At 40.0% G+C, this 18,060-nt stretch overlaps 1 protein-coding gene across 3 annotated transcripts in view; it reads right to left on the bottom strand.

Annotated features, from left to right (window-relative positions):
• TEK (TEK receptor tyrosine kinase) overlaps window positions 1-18,060 on the bottom strand; it is a 106,502-nt gene that overhangs the window by 12,697 nt on the left and 75,745 nt on the right. For 2 of the 3 annotated variants that reach the window (XM_049623002.1, XM_049623104.1), the window contains 6 exons: window positions 15,306-15,593; window positions 9,165-9,464; window positions 7,130-7,284; window positions 5,415-5,625; window positions 2,905-3,015; window positions 453-643 (listed from right to left, as the gene is read on the bottom strand). In XM_049623002.1, the coding sequence (XP_049478959.1) occupies window positions 453-643; window positions 2,905-3,015; window positions 5,415-5,625; window positions 7,130-7,284; window positions 9,165-9,464; window positions 15,306-15,593 (1,256 nt within the window). The remainder of the gene's footprint in view (window positions 1-452; window positions 644-2,904; window positions 3,016-5,414; window positions 5,626-7,129; window positions 7,285-9,164; window positions 9,465-15,305; window positions 15,594-18,060) is intronic. The other variant, XM_049623059.1, reaches the window with a different exon arrangement.

The raw sequence follows: 18,060 nt of genomic DNA, 5'->3' as shown, positions 1-18,060 counted from the left end.
AGAGAGGAACCCAATTCCCTTAAAGTTCCTCTCTAATATCCTCAGTGGATTTGGCCAAATGACCCATCATGTTTTGGGAGAAGCATTTCAGGGAAAAAAAAAAGAAAAAAGGAAAAAAAGAAAGAAAAGAAAAAAAAAACCCAGGTCATTAAATCTTCCTGCTGCCGTCCAAGTCCTCCGCTATCATGCATCATTTGGATCCAAATGAAGCTAAGATCAGTTCAGCCTCCTCATCAAATACACATGCTCAGATTCACCAAATACAGTTATTGTCAGTGTCTGGCATTAACTTCTATATAAACAGAATAGTAACAAAGAGATTAAAATTAGGACAATCATAAGAGGAATTAAAGGGGGGAAGTTGACTAGAAAAATGTATAAATTTAGCTCAACTCTGAGTCCAGAGAGAATTTCAAAGGAAAGATGTCCAAAGCAAGGTCCTCACCACACACCTGTTTTTGGCTCAAGTAGTCCATGCCACGGGCCACATCTGCTGCAAAATGGAGAAGCTGCTGAGAGGACAGCGTGGAGGCGGTGCTGTTGGCAATGGCAAAGGCGGGATCGGTCTCCAGCACTCGGCTCTTGCGCAGGAAGTCCAGGAGGTTTCCATGGGGAGCGTATTCGATGGCCAGGTACAGGTAGCCTGTGGGGAAAGGGAGAGACACCACCTTCTCAGTGGCCCTCAACAGCTCTGAGATTTCAAAGGTGTGCTAGGGTCTTGGGAATGGCTTGTAAAATTTAGTATCTAAAAGCAACACGTTGGGGCACCTGGGTGGCTCAGTCAGTTAAGTGTCCAATTCTTGATTTGGGCTCAGGTCATGCTCTCACTGTTCATGAGTTCGAGCCCTGTGTCAGGCTCTGCACGATGAGCACAGAGCCTGCTTGGGATTCTCTCTCCTTCTCTCTGTTCCTCCTCTGCTTGTGCTCTCTCTCAAAATAAATAAATAAACATTAACAAGGAAAAAAAAAAAGCAATACATCTAGCGGTACCAACCTTGAGAACACTGATAACAGGACCGAGAGAAGTTCCACACTCCTGCCATGCTTACAGGGCACCATGCTCGAACTCAGGGTCCCCTCTTTCCCACCCCCTCCGGCCTACCACACGTGGACTAACATGGAGGCTTCCTGAAGGCCTGCACCTACTCAGTAAGATTTGCCTCCAGAAGATCTAGGACAGCTAGTCTGCATCACCTATTATTTTTTTTATTCAGTATTGATGGAGAACAAACGTGAGCCAGGCATGTTATTCCAGTCTGTCTCTAACTTTTCTTGAGGTTATTTTAAAAAAAGAAAAAAAAGAGTAAGTGTACATGGCAGAAGGACCCGTACCAGGCAACTCTCTGCCTCCTCCTTCTACTGCTCCCCTAAAACTCCCGCTACGTCACTGTCTTGCTCATTAGGTTCGCAGAGTCTGAGGTCAGAGACTGCATTTTGCTTAGAGAAATCAGAAAACTCAAACTTAGACAAATAAAACAATAGGTCCTAGAAGAAATTATGGTCCATTGTCTTGGCCTATTCCCAAATTGTTTTCCTTTTTTCTTTTTTTTTTTTTTTTGATAAAATTAATCTTCTTTCACAAAAACATTGATCTTTTGAGTCAATGAAAAGTAGAGTGGTTTTACTGTCTTTTAAAGGTAAATTTTTTGGTATACCATTTTTTACATTTAAAATGTCGAATGAATTTTAACTTCAGAGACATTCTAAGAAATTGAAATTCTGGTGTAAAAAAAAAAAAAAAAGCCTAGTACTGTAGCATGTAGCACTGTAAGACAAGATACGCCTCAATGCTTTCTCATTTCCTCACTGAACTATAAATTTTAAGAGCCAACCAATTATGTGCTAAGGTGATGACAGAGCAAAAATTTAAAAGATACACATTTTTCTGTTGGCGGTGGTTACTTTTTTTAAACTTTCATTTACTGCTGTCCCATGCTGACCACTGTTTTCAGGAAATAGCTCAAAAATAAATGTCATTACTTCATTATTGAACCTAAGGGACATGATCTAGCTTTCAGAATTACACCCTACTGGATCACAGAATGATATATTGTTTGAAGCCCCAGTATTTTTAGTTTAATAAATTGAGGAAAAGGAAGTAGTCTCTCTTCTATTGTTGGTGTTTGTGCCTCAGAGTCAACAAGAGGTTGTCAAGTTTGGAAATAATTACTGTGTGGAGCTTTTTTGTGGGATCAAACTTTTCCATGAGGAATTAATCATAATTAAGCATAAATTTAAGCACAGATTCAGAATTATAAACCCAGGTAGGATGCTGAAGTAAACCCATAGAAGTACTCAGCTATATCTAAATAATATAAATTGACCTTTAAGAGTATGTACAACATAGGATAGTTGTAGAGCTCCACCATAATTGTACCCATAATTGTTTGGGAAAAAAATGAAGTTCTATCAGATATAAGTTTATTACTATTATTTTATCCTAGCCATTACCAATGCTTTTCTATTACAATAGGTTGTTGACATTCATGGATTTAACATTCAGAGTATCAGTGTCTTGGGTTTGGAGGAAATAAGATAGGCAACTCTGAAGAGCCAATGCACTTCACTCTTCCTGATGCTGAAGGCTCCCCCAAACCCTAGCAATAGTAGCTGAGGCAATCCCTGAATCAGCAAGGATGGCAGTGTGCAGCAACCACGGGTACCTTTGAGCACTAATGGGTGAACCACACTAGAAGGCAAAAGATCCAGCCTGGGACCTACCTCCAAAAAAGATCCCAAGTCTCATTACAATCTATAAATAGGACCAGACATTCAGAATGAAACTGCAACTTTAAAAAAAAAATGGGTAGCATTCTTAAGATTGTTATATTTACTAATTTCAATATGGAAGTGCCTGTTTTAAACAAAAATTCTGGCAGGAAAGACAGGAAAAGAGCATCTTACCACGATGTTCACACGCTCCCAAGAGATTGATGATGTTTGGGTGGTGGCCAAGTTTACAGAGAACCTCCAGTTCCCCAGCAAAGTCCCTGTGGTCATCTTTGGAGGCATATTCTGGGAATGAAGTCAAGAGTTGTGATCCCTCGCTGTTAGACCTCTTTAGAAACAACTATCCCCTCCCACTCCCCAGGACCTTCAGAGGCACTTAGTCACCATCAGGTCTGGAAAACTGTATAGAAATCAGACATTACTCTAGGAAGAGTACTTGGTACCATTGATACTTTGGACAGAAACCTCTGTTGTTGGGGGGCTGTCCTCTGCATAGTAGGATGTTCAGCAGCATCTCTGGCCTCTACCCTCCCCAGATACCAGCGGCCCAACCAAAAGTGTATCCAGACATTGCTGAACGTCCCCCAAGGGGCAAACCACCCCTGGTTGAGAACCACTGTTCTCAAGTTTTCTTGTTTAAGCTCTCAAATGCCCAGTGAGATGATTTGGTAGAGATGGAGCAGCCTCTATTTAGACTCCAGCTATTCTAGCTGAAGCCGCTGTCCAGCAACGCATATGCTGAGGAGCAGACCCAAAGTTTCAGTACAACAACACTGGGAATGTACACACCTTCCTTTATCATAATACTTTTAACCTGCTTTCCCACAAACCAGTCCTGCTAAAAAAACAAACAAACAAACAAACAAAAACAAAAAACACCTCAAATCCAACGGCATTTCTATGGAAGTTGCTTGATGGTCAGGAAACAGAACTACATCTGTTTCTATTCTTTTCATCCTGTCTCTTGGTTACCACTTGGATCAGAGGAAGAACCGCCAGGTACCAGCCAGGCTGAAGGGAAAGCTCTCTCTGGCTGATGCACAAACTGATCAGCCTTGATTGGTGACAGAGCGCTATTATGATTTTTTGAAAAATAATGTTGGGTAGGAAAGGGAGGAAGGGGGGGCCAGTTGGTGCTGGTGGCCCTGTGCCTACCTGAACATGCTTGGAAATTACAGGAATGTTTCATATGGGGTAAGGGTACACACAAAACTAGCTAGTAGGCAATCCCAAATCAGATACCCTGAACCAGGGTTCAGAAACCCTGTCCGAGGTTTAATGCCTTGGAAGCATATTTAAAATGAAGTTCTTTATAATGACCTTGTCCCCTATTTCAGTATCTGTCTTCCTTTGGATGCATCATTCTCCCTGCAGACATTTTCTGCCCTGGTGCCCCATTAAGCTATTTTACCTCTTCACGTGGGCATGGGACCATCAGGTTCAGATCAGACTTTAAAAGCCCTGATTTTACAAAATTCTATATCCTTTCTTCTCATACTATCCACTATTCCCCAAAACTCCCTGTAACTAAAGTATCAAAACAGAAAAGACATTTCTGGATGCTAAGCAAGATTGTGTGTGTACATGTGTACGTGTGTATTTGAAACATACTACTATCTCTAGGCATTGACAGTATTTTGTTTTATTTTATTTGTTTTCCATTAACCTGCTGCAAAGAGCAAGTTAATTCCCCCCTTGCACTCAATTTTGCTGTCAGAAAGGAAAACCCAGCAGCAACCTTAGAGAGCCCACACGGTGAAGGTGGCCCACAGAAGTAATTAATTACATTCCCTGTTCTGACACACAGCTTTCCAAGCCCAGATGCTCTAGAAGCCACAACGCAGCTTCTCAATCAAGCCATGTGCATTACCTGCCACTTCACACAGAAGAGAATACAGCTAGTACAGACAGTGAGCTAGACATTCAGCTTTCTCAGAAGATGTGTATTAGCCATCTTGTTAGATGGGTAGGCACCAAGCAGTCTTGAGACGAAGACAACTGGAAAATACCTCATTCTTGTGACCCTAGATCAATGGTTTTCAAACTTGAGGGTACAGAAGAAGCAAGGAGCATGCTTGTTGAGAACACAGATTCTCACATGTTGCCCCAGAAACTCAAATACTGTAGATCCAACAGTGGGAGAAGCCAAGTAGATGCATTGCTAACGTCTCCAGGAATTTTGATGCAGATAATCCATGAAGACGGTGGTTTGCAAAATGTGGCCTCCAAACCCTCAGCATCAGCATCACTGTGATCTAATTAGAAACACAAATCTTCTGGCCCTGCTCCAGACTTACTGAGTCAGAAACCAAGGTGGACCCCAACAGTCTGCTTCTAACAAGGCTTTCAGACGACTGTGATGCATACTCAATTTTGAGAACCACTGCAGTAAGAGAAACAACAGTCCTCCGCCACAATGAGCAGTGTGTGACAGGGAATCTGTATTCTCACATCGCAACAAGACAGTGGCATTTAAACATCTCATGCCTTCATGTTTATGTCCTGACCCTGTCACCAGCTGACCTCAAAGGAAATATCACCTGCAGTTGCACTGAACAGCTATATCTGACACCATGCCAATTTTCTGTTTAAATAATGTAAGAGAATAGAGGAAAGATTCAACAGGAAGTCAAGTTGTCTCCCCGCCCGAGTGAAATGCTGACTTGATGTGGCCAAGCACTGACCTTTCATTCTCTTGATGGCAGCGTCCATCCGTAAGCCATCCTTCTTGATGCGCGCCTTAAGAACCTGGCCAAAGTTACCCTCCCCGATCACATCTTGAAATTTGATGTCATTCCAGTCAAGCACTGGATAAATTGTAGGATCTGGGTTGTTTTTGGCCTTCCTGTTCAGGGCCAAAGTTCCTGAGTTGAACTGCACAACTGGCTCTTCCCTCTGGAGAAATAATTTTTTAAAGGTTTTATGTCAGGATTTTTCATAATTCTGACATGCATAAATACTCCTGGTTTGTATCCATACCAAGTGAAACAAGAAACTAATTTAGGGATGGAGATGGAAATAGGTTTCATCTAACAGACTGTCTACAGCTTCATGGGACACTTCCAGGCATTGGGGGAAGGTATTCTGCAATCAATTAGCAATGTCTGCAGACAGCAAGGCAGGGGAAAATTAGAGCAGGGATGCCACAGGATGGCACATCCCTGAGTTAGTCACATTGAGTTTCTACTGAGCTTTGAAATAAGCAGGTACTTAGTTCTGGTTTGGAAAAGAACACAGAGATCCTATCTGGGACAGTAAGAGGCCATGCCTCCATGAGAGCTTTTCTTACATAGTCTTGGTCTATTCTGGACTCTAACTCACTTGCTCTGGCTTATCCTAAACCTGAGAACTTCTTGAGCCCACTCTGGAGCAGATTCAGACCCCAGGATGACAGAGGCTTACAGCAAAGCCCAACACAGCATCACCTTTTCTCCTGAGTTTGAGAGGCTGGCATGTATAATGACAAGGCACCAATATCATAGGAGCTCCCGTGCTCCTGGCCCCCTTGCTGGCCCTTTCTCTCCAGGAGAAGCTTGAGTTGAGCCACCTCTGGCATGGAGCAGATAACAAAGCTCCCCTTGTCCTCCATAGAGGGGAAGCTCAGGGATCTGTGGACATGAAGGTATGCCTTATCTAGAATGTGTAGCTGTACTCAATGTTTTATACATGGCATTGATAAAGCTGGGTGCAAGTTCATTTTACAGAGCTTAAAACCACACACTAGAAAAACATTCGGGCTCTAGTAAAACCAAAGGAATCAAACAGGGTACATATTGGTCAAGTATGATTTTGTAAACTCTGGTTACTGATCAAAATGTCTAGGTGAAAGAATGATGCAGTGCCAGGTATTATGAACTATGACTGCAGACTGAAGGGTACAAAGGAATGGAGATACACACATGTACATACAATTCACATATATTACAGACACAATGTATATGGGATAAGATTGTGGGAGATACTAAAAGTCGAAAATGGGAACTGGAAATAGGAAATGTCTAGCACAATACATCATTACCCATGACATTGAGGTCTGGTTACACTCATGTCCTTCCTTACCAACAGTGTTCAGTTCTTCATACTGCAAGATTAGTCTCCCCGGTGACTTATCATTAGGATGACCATACAGCTCACTTTGTTAGGGCCTGTTTTAGCCCTGGCTTCCTGAATAATTACTGAGAGCAACCTTTTCACTCTCATAATTGTTCCAGGTTGGATAACAAATTATATAGTCATGCTGTTTATCTCCCATTTCATAACAGAAGTCAAAGAGAAGATGAGGCCTGCCTAAGGAAAATACTGGCTTTAGAAGTAAATTTCCTGGTCCACATCTTTCAAGTGAAGGTTCTGCATACATGCAGACTTGTACTTATTAGTTAGTAGGAAGATGAGACACTACCACGTTTTGGAAAGCTTGGGCCATTCTCCTTTGGACATTTGCCCTCTTCAATTGCAACATGATCAGGAAGGCCAACAGCACCGTCAGGCAGGTCATTCCTGCCGAGCCAAGGATGGCTATAAGCAGCATTTTCCCGCCTCCAAGGTCCGCTGGTGCTGCGCAGAACACAGGAGAAGCAGCAGGGTTAGTTTTGGAGAGATAGGGCAAGACCATCTATGGTAGACATCACAGGGAAACAGAAATGTCATGGTAGCCCTGACTCTGCCACCTAATTGCTATGGGACCTTGGGCTACTCATTCATATGTTCTGAAACTCAATGGAGAAGAATGACTCACAGTCTGACTTTTTATAAGACTTAAAAAAAAAAACAAAAACAAAAGCAACAACAAAACAAAAAAACACCAAAAAACACAAAAGTGCTGATTATTATTATTAATTATTAATCTCATCATTTATCCAACTTTTACTTCCAAGTAGAGGCCCAAGCAACTGCACATTGTCAAGCAATAGTGAGAATGACTAACTAGATGTAGGACTTTGGGAAAGTAGCTAAAGTTCCCCTGAATAATTTCCCCACCTAGAAAAGTTCTCTTGTTCTAAGATGCTGAGTTTAGAGTCTGTAAGGTTTTTTGCTTTTTTTTTTTTCTTATATAAAAAACTGATAGAGAAAATCTGAGAATACCAATGGGAGAATGAAGGAAAGGAGGAGGGGAAGGAGGGAGAGACAGAAGAGAAAAACCATTAAATTCAGGGCCAGGTCAAAATGAACTTAAAGATTATGGTCTAATCTTTCCATCTCTTTCCCTTATTTAAACTCAAATAAAATTAAATGCAATATATTTTTACGAAAAACAGTATGTAGAGTATCACCCCATCTTCTTACAAGTATTCTTTTGTGATTATCTCTTTCCTTCCTTCTATCTCTACTCATGGGTGCATAAAAACAAGTCTGGAATAGAATAGTGAGAATTTTGTTGTTTTGTTATGTCTTTTTTTTTATTTTTTTGCTTGTATTTTTGTAGAGCTTGGATTTAGGACCTGTACACATTTTACCAAAACACAAAAAATTATAAAAGTAATGCATTTATTAAGAGTGTCATCTGAAAACTCCAATTCTCTATAATTGGTAGACTCATAATTCCTTTAACATTTCAAAAATATTCCAAAGAATCAGCACTGAAAATATCCATGTTTCATTTGATTTCTTAAGCCCTAGGTAGCCCTCAAAACCAAGAACTTTTTACTACTATAAGATTTTCTGTAAAAAAAAAAAACAAACACCTTAGTCCAGGTTATATAAATCTTCCAAAATTTCCATCTAACATCACTCTATGTTCCCTCACACTTGTGGTACAGGGCAGAGGGCTGGGAGGTACAGTTGCAGACAGAATTCAAAGGGAGGATGCTCCAGGAGCTGCAGCCCCCAATCCCCATCCTGAGTCCCTTTTGTTCACTTAACTACGTTCAACAGGTGTTATCAATCACAAACCCTGGGCATCCTGTGCTTGGCACTCTGAGGGACCTCCATTTGTCTCGAAGAGCTTACTGTCACTAGAGTGGGGGTTAGTGGTGTATGTGGAGACATTATAACTTGGATCCAAACAGTGAAAGAAAAAAAAAAAACACCTCAGAATAGAATAGTGTCATCCAAGCTAAAAGAGGAGTTCATTTGAGAAAGAATGGTGTTGGTTCTTGGAGCCTCCCACTGAAGCACCAGCGTAGGCCTGCCTCCACTAAGCAGGTTCCACATTCTTTTTCCATGGAATCAAATTCACATTCTTCAGAGCTTCAACTGCTGGATAGGGAGTGTGATGGGATAATTTAGTCTAAGGCTTAACAAAAGAAAATGGATCAACAAGGATTCCTTCCCAGGGGCATTTTCATTTTAAGAACCTATCTAGAGATGGTGAAACCTATTTTGACAAATGAGTTATGTCACATGACGTACATATCAGGTAAATATCTTAAGATAATGGGGCTTTCCCAATCATCTCCAGAAATAATCCTATGTAAATACCTGTCCACTCTACCAACCTTGAGATTTAGAAAGGGTCATCAGTTCATGAGAAAAGGTTGGGTTGCTTGACCCTATGTTGTTCTCTGCAAAAATGTCCACCTGGTAAGCTGTTTCAGGCTCTAGGCCCTTGAGGTGATACTGGGTAATGGTGGCATTCTTGATCTTCACATCGATGTGCTGGTCTTCATTCTTGCCCTGAACCTTGTAACGGATGATAATAGAAGAAATAGAATAGCCATCCAAGATTGTCCAAGAGATCATGGCTGAGGAGTCTGTGATGTTAGAAATCTTAATGTTTTCTGGTTGAGGAGGGAGAACTAGAAATTAAAACAAAAATTTAATTCACTTAGGATACACTATCATCACTTAGATTATTATGTTCTTAAGAGATACTTAATGTCAGCTCATAAACCATGAATGGCAGAAAGCAGGAAAGAACCTCTTTGACCCTGCCTGCAGCAACTTCTTATTCAACACGTCTCTGGAGGCAAGGGAAGCAAAAGCAAAAATGAACTACTGGGACCTCATCAAAATAAAAAGTTCTGCACAGCGAAGGAAACAATAATCAAAACTAAAAGGCAACTGACGGAATGGGAGAAGATATTTGCAAACGACATATCAGATAAAGGGATAGTATCCAAAATCTATAAAGAACTTATCAAACCCAACACCCAAAAAACAAATAATCCAGTGAAGAAATGGGCAAAATACATGAGTAGACACTTCTCCAAAGACACCCAGATGGCCAACTGACACATGAAAAAATGCTCAACATCATTCATCATCAGGGAAAAACAAATCACAATGAGATACCACCTCACACCTGTCAGAATGGCTAACATTAACAACTCAGGCAACAACAGATGTTGGCGAGGATGCGGAGAAAAAGGATCTCTTTTGCATTGTTGGTGGGAATGCAAGCTGGTGCAGCCACTCTGGAAAACAGTATGGAGGTTCCTCAAAAAATTAAAAATAGAACTACCCTACAACCCAGCAAATGCACTACTAGGTATTTATCCAAGGGGTACAGGTATGCTGTTTCAAAGGGGCACATGCACCCCAATGTTTACAGCAGCACTATCAACAATAGCAAATGTATGGAAAGAGCCCAAACGTCCATTGATGGATGAATGGATAAAGAAGAGGTGGTGTATATACATACAATGGAGTATTACTGGGCAAACAAAAAGAATGAAATCTTGCCATTTGCAAATATGTGGATGGAACTGGAGGGTATTATGCTAAGCGAAATTAGAGAAAGACAAAATTCATATGACTTCCCTCATATGAGGACTTTAAGATACAAAACAAATGAACATAAGGGAAGGGAAGCAAAAATAATATAAAAACAGGGAGGGAGGGGGACAAAACATAAAAGCCTCTTAAATATAGAGAACAAACAGAGGATTGTCAGAGGGGTTGGGGGAAGGGGGATGGGCTAAATGGGTAAGAGACATTAAGGAATCTATTCCTGAAATCACTGTTGCACCATATGCTAACTAACTTGGATGTAAATTAAACAAGAAATAAATTTTTTAAAAAACATGAATGGCAAATAGATGTTTTCTCAGATGGTAATTCCAATCAATTGGAAGTGGACTCCAGAAGACATGACAAAATAGCATAAGCCAGGAAAAACGTCAACACATATATCACATATTTGCTCATGCTTGCATTAAAATAAGACTTCAGATTCTGTTACCCACAAACATATATTATACTGTTTTTGATGCTGGGAAGAACAGAAAGATTATGAGAGTTGACATTTATATAGGCTCTTCCATATAGTAACTCATCTCCTCTTCCTAACAATCTTATAAAAATTCAGTCCCAGAGAGGTAAAGTGACTTGACCAAGGTCATATAGATATTGTGTAGAAGAAGTAGGATTCAACTCCTGGCAGTCTGACTCCACAGTCCATCATCTTAGCCACTTTCCCAAAAAGCCTATCCTTGCCCGAAATGTATTTATGGATCAGTAACAAGTCAGTGTATACATAAGAAAATGTGTCAAGGACTTAACAGACAAAATGCTACTGGGATTTAGGGAAAATAGAGATCACATTCTACTCGGGGGGAGGATGAGAAAGAGAGGTTCTGAGGTTTTCCAGATGTGAAGATGATAGGCACAGAATTGTCCCTACATTTTCACTCAACCTGCTGTCTGATAAAGGACTCCTGCAAGAGGTTAAGTCGCTGACTCTATACAATAGAGTGACTCTGTATGACCCCAGGGAAGAAGGAATCCAAGGTCTTGCCCCTGATGTCAATTATACCTTCCATCTGTGAGGCTGTTGACAAGGTGTTTCCATATGCAGGTTCCCTCTTGACCCTTATAACCACATAGGTGGCTATGAGTAGTGCTGAGATTTTTATTATCCAGTTTTAGAGATGGACTTTGAAAATGAAAGGACTTGTACTGGTCCCAGTAAGTAAAAGACCCAGGCGACTTCACCCCATATATTACTGTCTTTCCCCATACACTGCTTAGAAGCAAAACAGAACCTTCAAGAAATGTCTTCAGGTATATTCTTTCTATCCTAAATTCTCAGAGATCCTTCTGCATTCTAAATTTCCTCTTTCCATGACGTTGATCATACTCCTTTGGTAACTGTGGCAATTTATGAGGATTAAATATTGGATTTTGGGCCTTCCAAATCTGATGGTCATTTTCTATGTCCCAAACCACAGTTGATTCATCAACAATATGTCTTAACTTCCTTTGCCTCCACTACCAAGATTTTGTATATTTTTATAAAAATATAGAATAATCTTCCTTCCCATAAGGAGATGACAGAATATTTGGATTCTTACCATTTTCAGACTACTATTAACACATGATTAACTTTTATATAGTGGTGCCTCAAAAAAAATATTCATCTTGATAAACCAGTGGTAGATCTAAACCTGTCACAAAAAGAAGCAGTGCCTTGCAGACACCTGCTAATTTTAATGCCAACTAAAAAGCACAAATTTACATCTACCAATTTATCCACATTATGCCTGAAAGAAGTCACCCTTTGAACTAGCTTACTGGATCTGTGGTTTAGATGCAGTGAGTCTGAATCCAGCCATCTACATTTTTGCAGTTTCACCAGGTAGGTTCTAAAGTAGATTTTAAAACACTTTAGGAAAAGCTAACCAAACAATTTACAAATGGGATATGACTGCAAAATGAACTTCTCCAAGAAGCGATCTCTTTTTGCAATTGTTCATTGCCCATCCAAAGAGACTAATGGGTATCCTGGTTTAGTAAAAACAAACAAAACATAGAATTAAAATATGCAATTTCGAGTCCTAACCCCACGATTTACTTGCTTAATAACTTTGGTCAAGTTGCTTACCTTCTTTTGCTTCAGGTTCCTCATTTGTTAAATGTGATGGCAATTCCTATTCTAATTTCCTTACAAAGTAATTGTGAAGTGTCAAATGATATACTCTGCATATACGTATGCAAAAAAAATTACACACATGTATTATTTTTACATACGTTTGGGGCCATAGGCCAAATTTAATTCATTCCACCCCTTACACTTGGACCAGATGAAATTGCTAGGCTGTGACTACTCAAAGTATGGCATTGTGACCATTAGCTTGCTATATGTGAATAAATAAGACTAAAACTAAAAAGATTAAAATACACCAAAATAGGGGCATCTGGGTGGCTCAGTCAGTTAGATGTCTGACTTTGGCTCAGGTCATGATCTCACCATTTGTGGGTTTCAGCCCCGTGTCAGGCTCTGTGCTGACAATTCAGAGCCAGGAGCCTGCTTTGGATTCTATGTCTCCCTTTCTGCCCTTCCCCTGCTTGTTCCCTCCCTCCCTCTCTCTCTTTTTCAAAACTAAAATAAAACATTTTTTAAAAACACACCAAAATAACATCCCTAAATTTTAAAGACCCAAATATACAAAACAACTAGAACTACTAGAAAAAATACAGAGAATATGTTCATGACCTTGGGATAGAGAATAATTCTGAAACAAAAGTACAAACCATAAAGGCAAATATTGAAAGGTCTCATTACTTCAAAATTTAAAGTATCTGTGGAGAAGTCACCACAGACGAGGCGAAAATAAAGAAATTATGAGAATAATATTTGCAATGTGTGTAATAAGAATAAGTATCCAAATTATATAAACAGCTTTTTACAAATCAGTAAGAAAAGGCAACCAATAGAAAATGGGCAAAGTGTATCAACAAATACATCAAAAAAAGGAGGAAATCCAAATGCCCATGAAAAGATGCTCAACATCGCTAGTTACCCAGAAAAAGAAAATTGAAATTAACAGTGGGGTACCATTTTTTACCTTTGAGATTATGAAAAATAAAAAGGTCTTCAACATCAAGTGTTATAGAGAAAGGATATATATACAGGACTGGATGTGGGGAAGATGGTGCTCTCACATATTCCTGGACATCATCCACTTGGAATAGCCACTTCAGAGAAAAATAGCCTCAGTTCTACTTCTGGACATATTCCCTGGAAAAGCTCTCACACCTATGCACCTGGAGACATGTATAAAGGATGATCGTTGCATTTTTCTTTGGGATAGTTAAAAAAAAAAAAAAGGAAGGAAGTTAGGAAGGAAGTTGGGAAGGAAGAAAACAGACAACCTAAATGCCCACCTCAAAGGGAATGGATAAATAAGACGACACAGTCATAACAAAGAATATTATGCAGAAGTTAAAAAGGGATATATCAGATCTAAACAAAGGAACATGGATAAGATGAAATCATGTTTATTCCAAAGAGCAAGATGAAGAGTGATTTGTATGCATATGTGCACTTATGGATGAAATTAACATACTGAGTTGATTCAACCTTGAATGGAAAGATACACAGCAAACTCCTAATTGGGTTGTCTCTGGGGAGCAGAGAATAGAATGAGAGTAGGGATGATGCTCCAAGGGGCTTGTGATCTGTCTGTATGGTGTTATTGCTTCCATAAATCAACAAAAAGGCTGAAAGTAAATATGACAAAATATTAACAGTTGTTAATTCTGGGTGGTAGGAATGTAAGTGTTTGAAGTACTATTCTCTGTACTATGTTGTAACTTTAAATTTCACAGAATTTTTTACAAACTGATGAAGAATTCCTGAACACTGACAAAGCAGTTGACTTCACATGTCACTCACAGAAGACAGTGGCTGGAGAAACAGAGCCCGTGTCTACACCTGGTACTGAGGAAGTGAGGACATAGCTGAAGAGAGCCTCAGACATCGGGTATTGGCAAGGGACCACAAGATCCTAACATAAGTGGCAGTCGGTGTGGCCAAGAAATATTTAATCTTTCCAAGGACTCCAAAACACACAGATATAGTTCTAATGCAATGAATCAAAAGAGAACTCTTTGCCTAATGATGAAAAATTTTCAATACTACCAGGAAACCCAAGAAGTCCCAACTAATTTTAAATGATCAATCTGAAATACAGAAATTCCTGGGCTGCAGAATATTTTGAAAGAAAAGCGATTTTATCACTCTCAAATATACTTTGGAACCCTAAAAATGATCTATTATGAATATTTTTCAAGTCAAGTATTTGGCTTGTAAGATTAGGAAAGACCTAAGTAACCAGCATTTATGTGTCTAAAGAAATAGGACAATCCTAGTTTGTTCGTTTGTTTGTTTGTTTGTTTGTTTTCTAGAGAGAGACAGAGCAAAGCTGGGGAGGATCAGAAAAAGAGACAGAGGATCTGGAGCAGGCTCTGTGCTGACAACAGACAGCCCAATGTGAGGGTTGAACTCATGAACTGAGAAATCATGACCTGAGCCAAAGTCAGTTACTTAACTGACTGAGCCACCCAGGCGCCCCAAGAAAGAGGACAATCCTGAAAACTGTCCTGTAACAAATTAAACCCTAGAAAAGCTTATTCATGTTATTAACTTACTTAATACATAACTCCATACCAAGGAAAGGGAAATTTTAGCACAGTCCTGCCTGAATTATTGCAAATCCAAAAACATGGAGATTTCTTATGCATTACAGGTTATTCAAATGATTTGGTATGCTGGGGCAGGGTATTAATTAGCCTCCATTCACAATTAACTGCCTTTTATGATTTCCAGCAAACAGTCTTGACTTGATGGTAGCTAAGTCCAAGTAGCGTTAGCCAAATGTCATTCAGGCAAGGTTGGGGGCACATGAGTTACTTACTGTCACTAAGGGTCCAAGCGATGAGATCTTCACTCCATTCCCCCTGGGCCTTGGTGTTGACTCTGGCTCGGACTATGTACTGCTCCCTGGGGTGTAAATTGTTAAGTAGCACTGAAGTCAAGTTGCCTGGGACTTTGATATTCTGCTGGTCACTATTCATTTGCACAGATCTCCTCTCCACTTCAACATAAAAGTCATCTTCTGAGCTTGGAAATATTGGTTGCCAGGTCAAATTTAGAGTAGTCTGACTTTTTGGTAGGAGAATGAGACCTCTTGGAGGAGGGAGACCTGGGAGAAACCAGAAAGATTATGATTTTTTTAAAGATTTTATTTTCAAGTAAGCTCTATACCCAACGTGGGGCTCAAACTTAAAACCCCAAGATCAACAGTCACATGCTCTACCAACTGAACCAGCCAGGTGCCCCTAGACCATGATTTTTACATAGGGTGAAGCACACACAGCCCCAAAGGGCAGCTTTACATAACAACCTTGGCTTCTAGAATAATATACAACTTCACAAGCCATCAAAGAAACACAAGCTAGCAACCATGCAAGTCTTTTTTTCTACCAAAACTGCAAATCTTTGTAACAATTCTAATTTGTAGTTTGAATACTTATAATACAGGAAGACCTTTAGAGAACAACTTGGGAATATTTTCCAATAGCCCTAGAAATGACCATATGCTTTGGCCCTATAATCTAACCATACCAGGGATTTATATTGAAGAAATAATTCAAAGAAAGGGAAAAACCTATGTACATGAAGATGTTCATTATAGCATTATTTAAATAGCAAACAGTCCTAAATACTCAAAATAGGAAAATGCTTTAATAAATTATGATATAGCCATCCAATGGATTAAAATAGATCATGGGGAAAAGTATGGGAGGCCAATAAAATATTTATAATACTTGAGAAAAAACTCTGCAACTTGGTAAAAGTCATGTCTACAAATGGTGAAGGACAGGGAGGAAAGTGATAAAAATTAAAAATGTGGAGGGGCGCCTGGGTGGCTCAGTCGGCTGAGAGTCCAACTTCAGCTCAGGTCAGGATCTCACGGCTCGTGAGCTTGAGCCCCACATCGGCCTCTGTGCTGACAGATGGTAGCTAAGTTGGAGCCTGGAGCCTGTTTCAAATTCTGTGTCTTCCTCTCTCTCTGCCCCTCCCTCCCTCCCTCTCTCTCTCTCAAAAATAAACAAACATTAAAATTTTTTTTTAAAAATTAAAACAGATTTCCCAAGATTGTGGGATAGTAGGTAACTATTCAGTGTTTCTGTCATGCTTTTGAGCAACATATTTTAAAGCAATTTTAGGGTTACTTCTTCTTAGCAAGAATTTCAAACATTATAATAGCTGTGGTGGCAGGGCCTGGAGCAGCCCTGCTCTGATTATATCAAAGTATCAGCTACAACCACATGCTGCCCCTGCCAAGACCCTGGGCTACCAGACAGGTACCTGAATGGAAACAATATGAGTTCTGAAATGAATCAGATAATGCTTTGTGGCTAGGGAAAATTCGTAAGTTCTCCAAGTTTACATGTAACACAGGATGAAAAAAGCAATCTTGCAGACTCAGGAGGAGTAAATGGGATAATGGATGTGAAAATGCTTAGAAGGTGTCAGGGACTCTATTAATATAACCTACTTTCCTTCCTTCCTTCCTTTCTTCCTTCCTTCCTTCCTCCCTTCCTTTCTTTCTTCCTTCCTCCCTCTCTTCCTGTCTTGTGTCAATGGACACAGAAGGAATCTGTGTATTTTCAGTTAATAATAGTAAATTGATTTTTAAATTCCAGATATTAAGTGTTTGCAAAACACAGAATAGGGATCCTCTAACTTGTGCTTTCTCAGTGGGGACATTATTGCCCCTAAGGGGGCAAAAACCAGTTCCTGGGATATGAGAACATTTTATACATTACAATGGCTTAGACATTTTGTCTTAAGGACACAGATATCTAAAAAGGGGGCAATAATTGAAGAAGGAGGAGGGGGAGGGGGAAGGAAAGGGAGAGAAGGTTGAGAAACACTGTTCTAACTCTTCTTGGTGAGAAGACAGGTCTATTTCCATACATCAGGACAGTGACTCCCACCAGCCAGTCTGACTGCTGTTATACTAGGGAGAACCAGCAGTCAGGTCCCACAATTTACTTGGCATTATGCTAAAGCAATAGTTACTCTCTATAGCCCTTGCAAATTAAATCATTATTTTAACTATTTAACATGAATACATTTATTACTCTACATAGTTATTATTCCCTATAACCTTTACAAACTCAAAGAGGTGATGTCAACGCCTTTGGCTCATCTCTGAGGTTTAAGGTCCATGAAGCTGCCCAGAGGGGTAGGCAAGCTTGTAACGACAAAGCAGAACAGAGGGTTGATGTCTTGGAGCATACATCTAAACCTTCTAAGCCTACGCCTGGTACAGGGGAGTAACTGGGACCAACTTCCCTTTGCCTTTCCTTCGGGAACATGACTTACCCTTCACCCCTCCCTACCTGCCCTGTATGTGCCATGTGTTCAGAGTGTGATCTCTTCCCTCCTCTCCTGGCCTTCTGGCCTTCCCCATTTAGTCAACACACTTATAAATAGTGCAACTGCCAGATAAATTAAAAACCAAACATCAGCAAGATTCAAATGATGGGAAAAGAACCATCAAGAATTCCCTCCCCACCTACCCTTGAGAACTCCTTTGAAATATTCCAAGAGACTTCTAAATACATCCTGGCTGGAACATGTTCTGAGCACTGAAGACA

Source organism: Panthera uncia, chromosome D4 (genome assembly GCF_023721935.1).
Source record: "Panthera uncia isolate 11264 chromosome D4, Puncia_PCG_1.0, whole genome shotgun sequence".
Taxonomy (NCBI): Eukaryota; Metazoa; Chordata; class Mammalia; order Carnivora; family Felidae; genus Panthera; species Panthera uncia.
The sequence above is the reverse complement of the archived record's forward strand: the minus strand, read 5'-3'. Positions and strand labels throughout refer to the sequence as shown.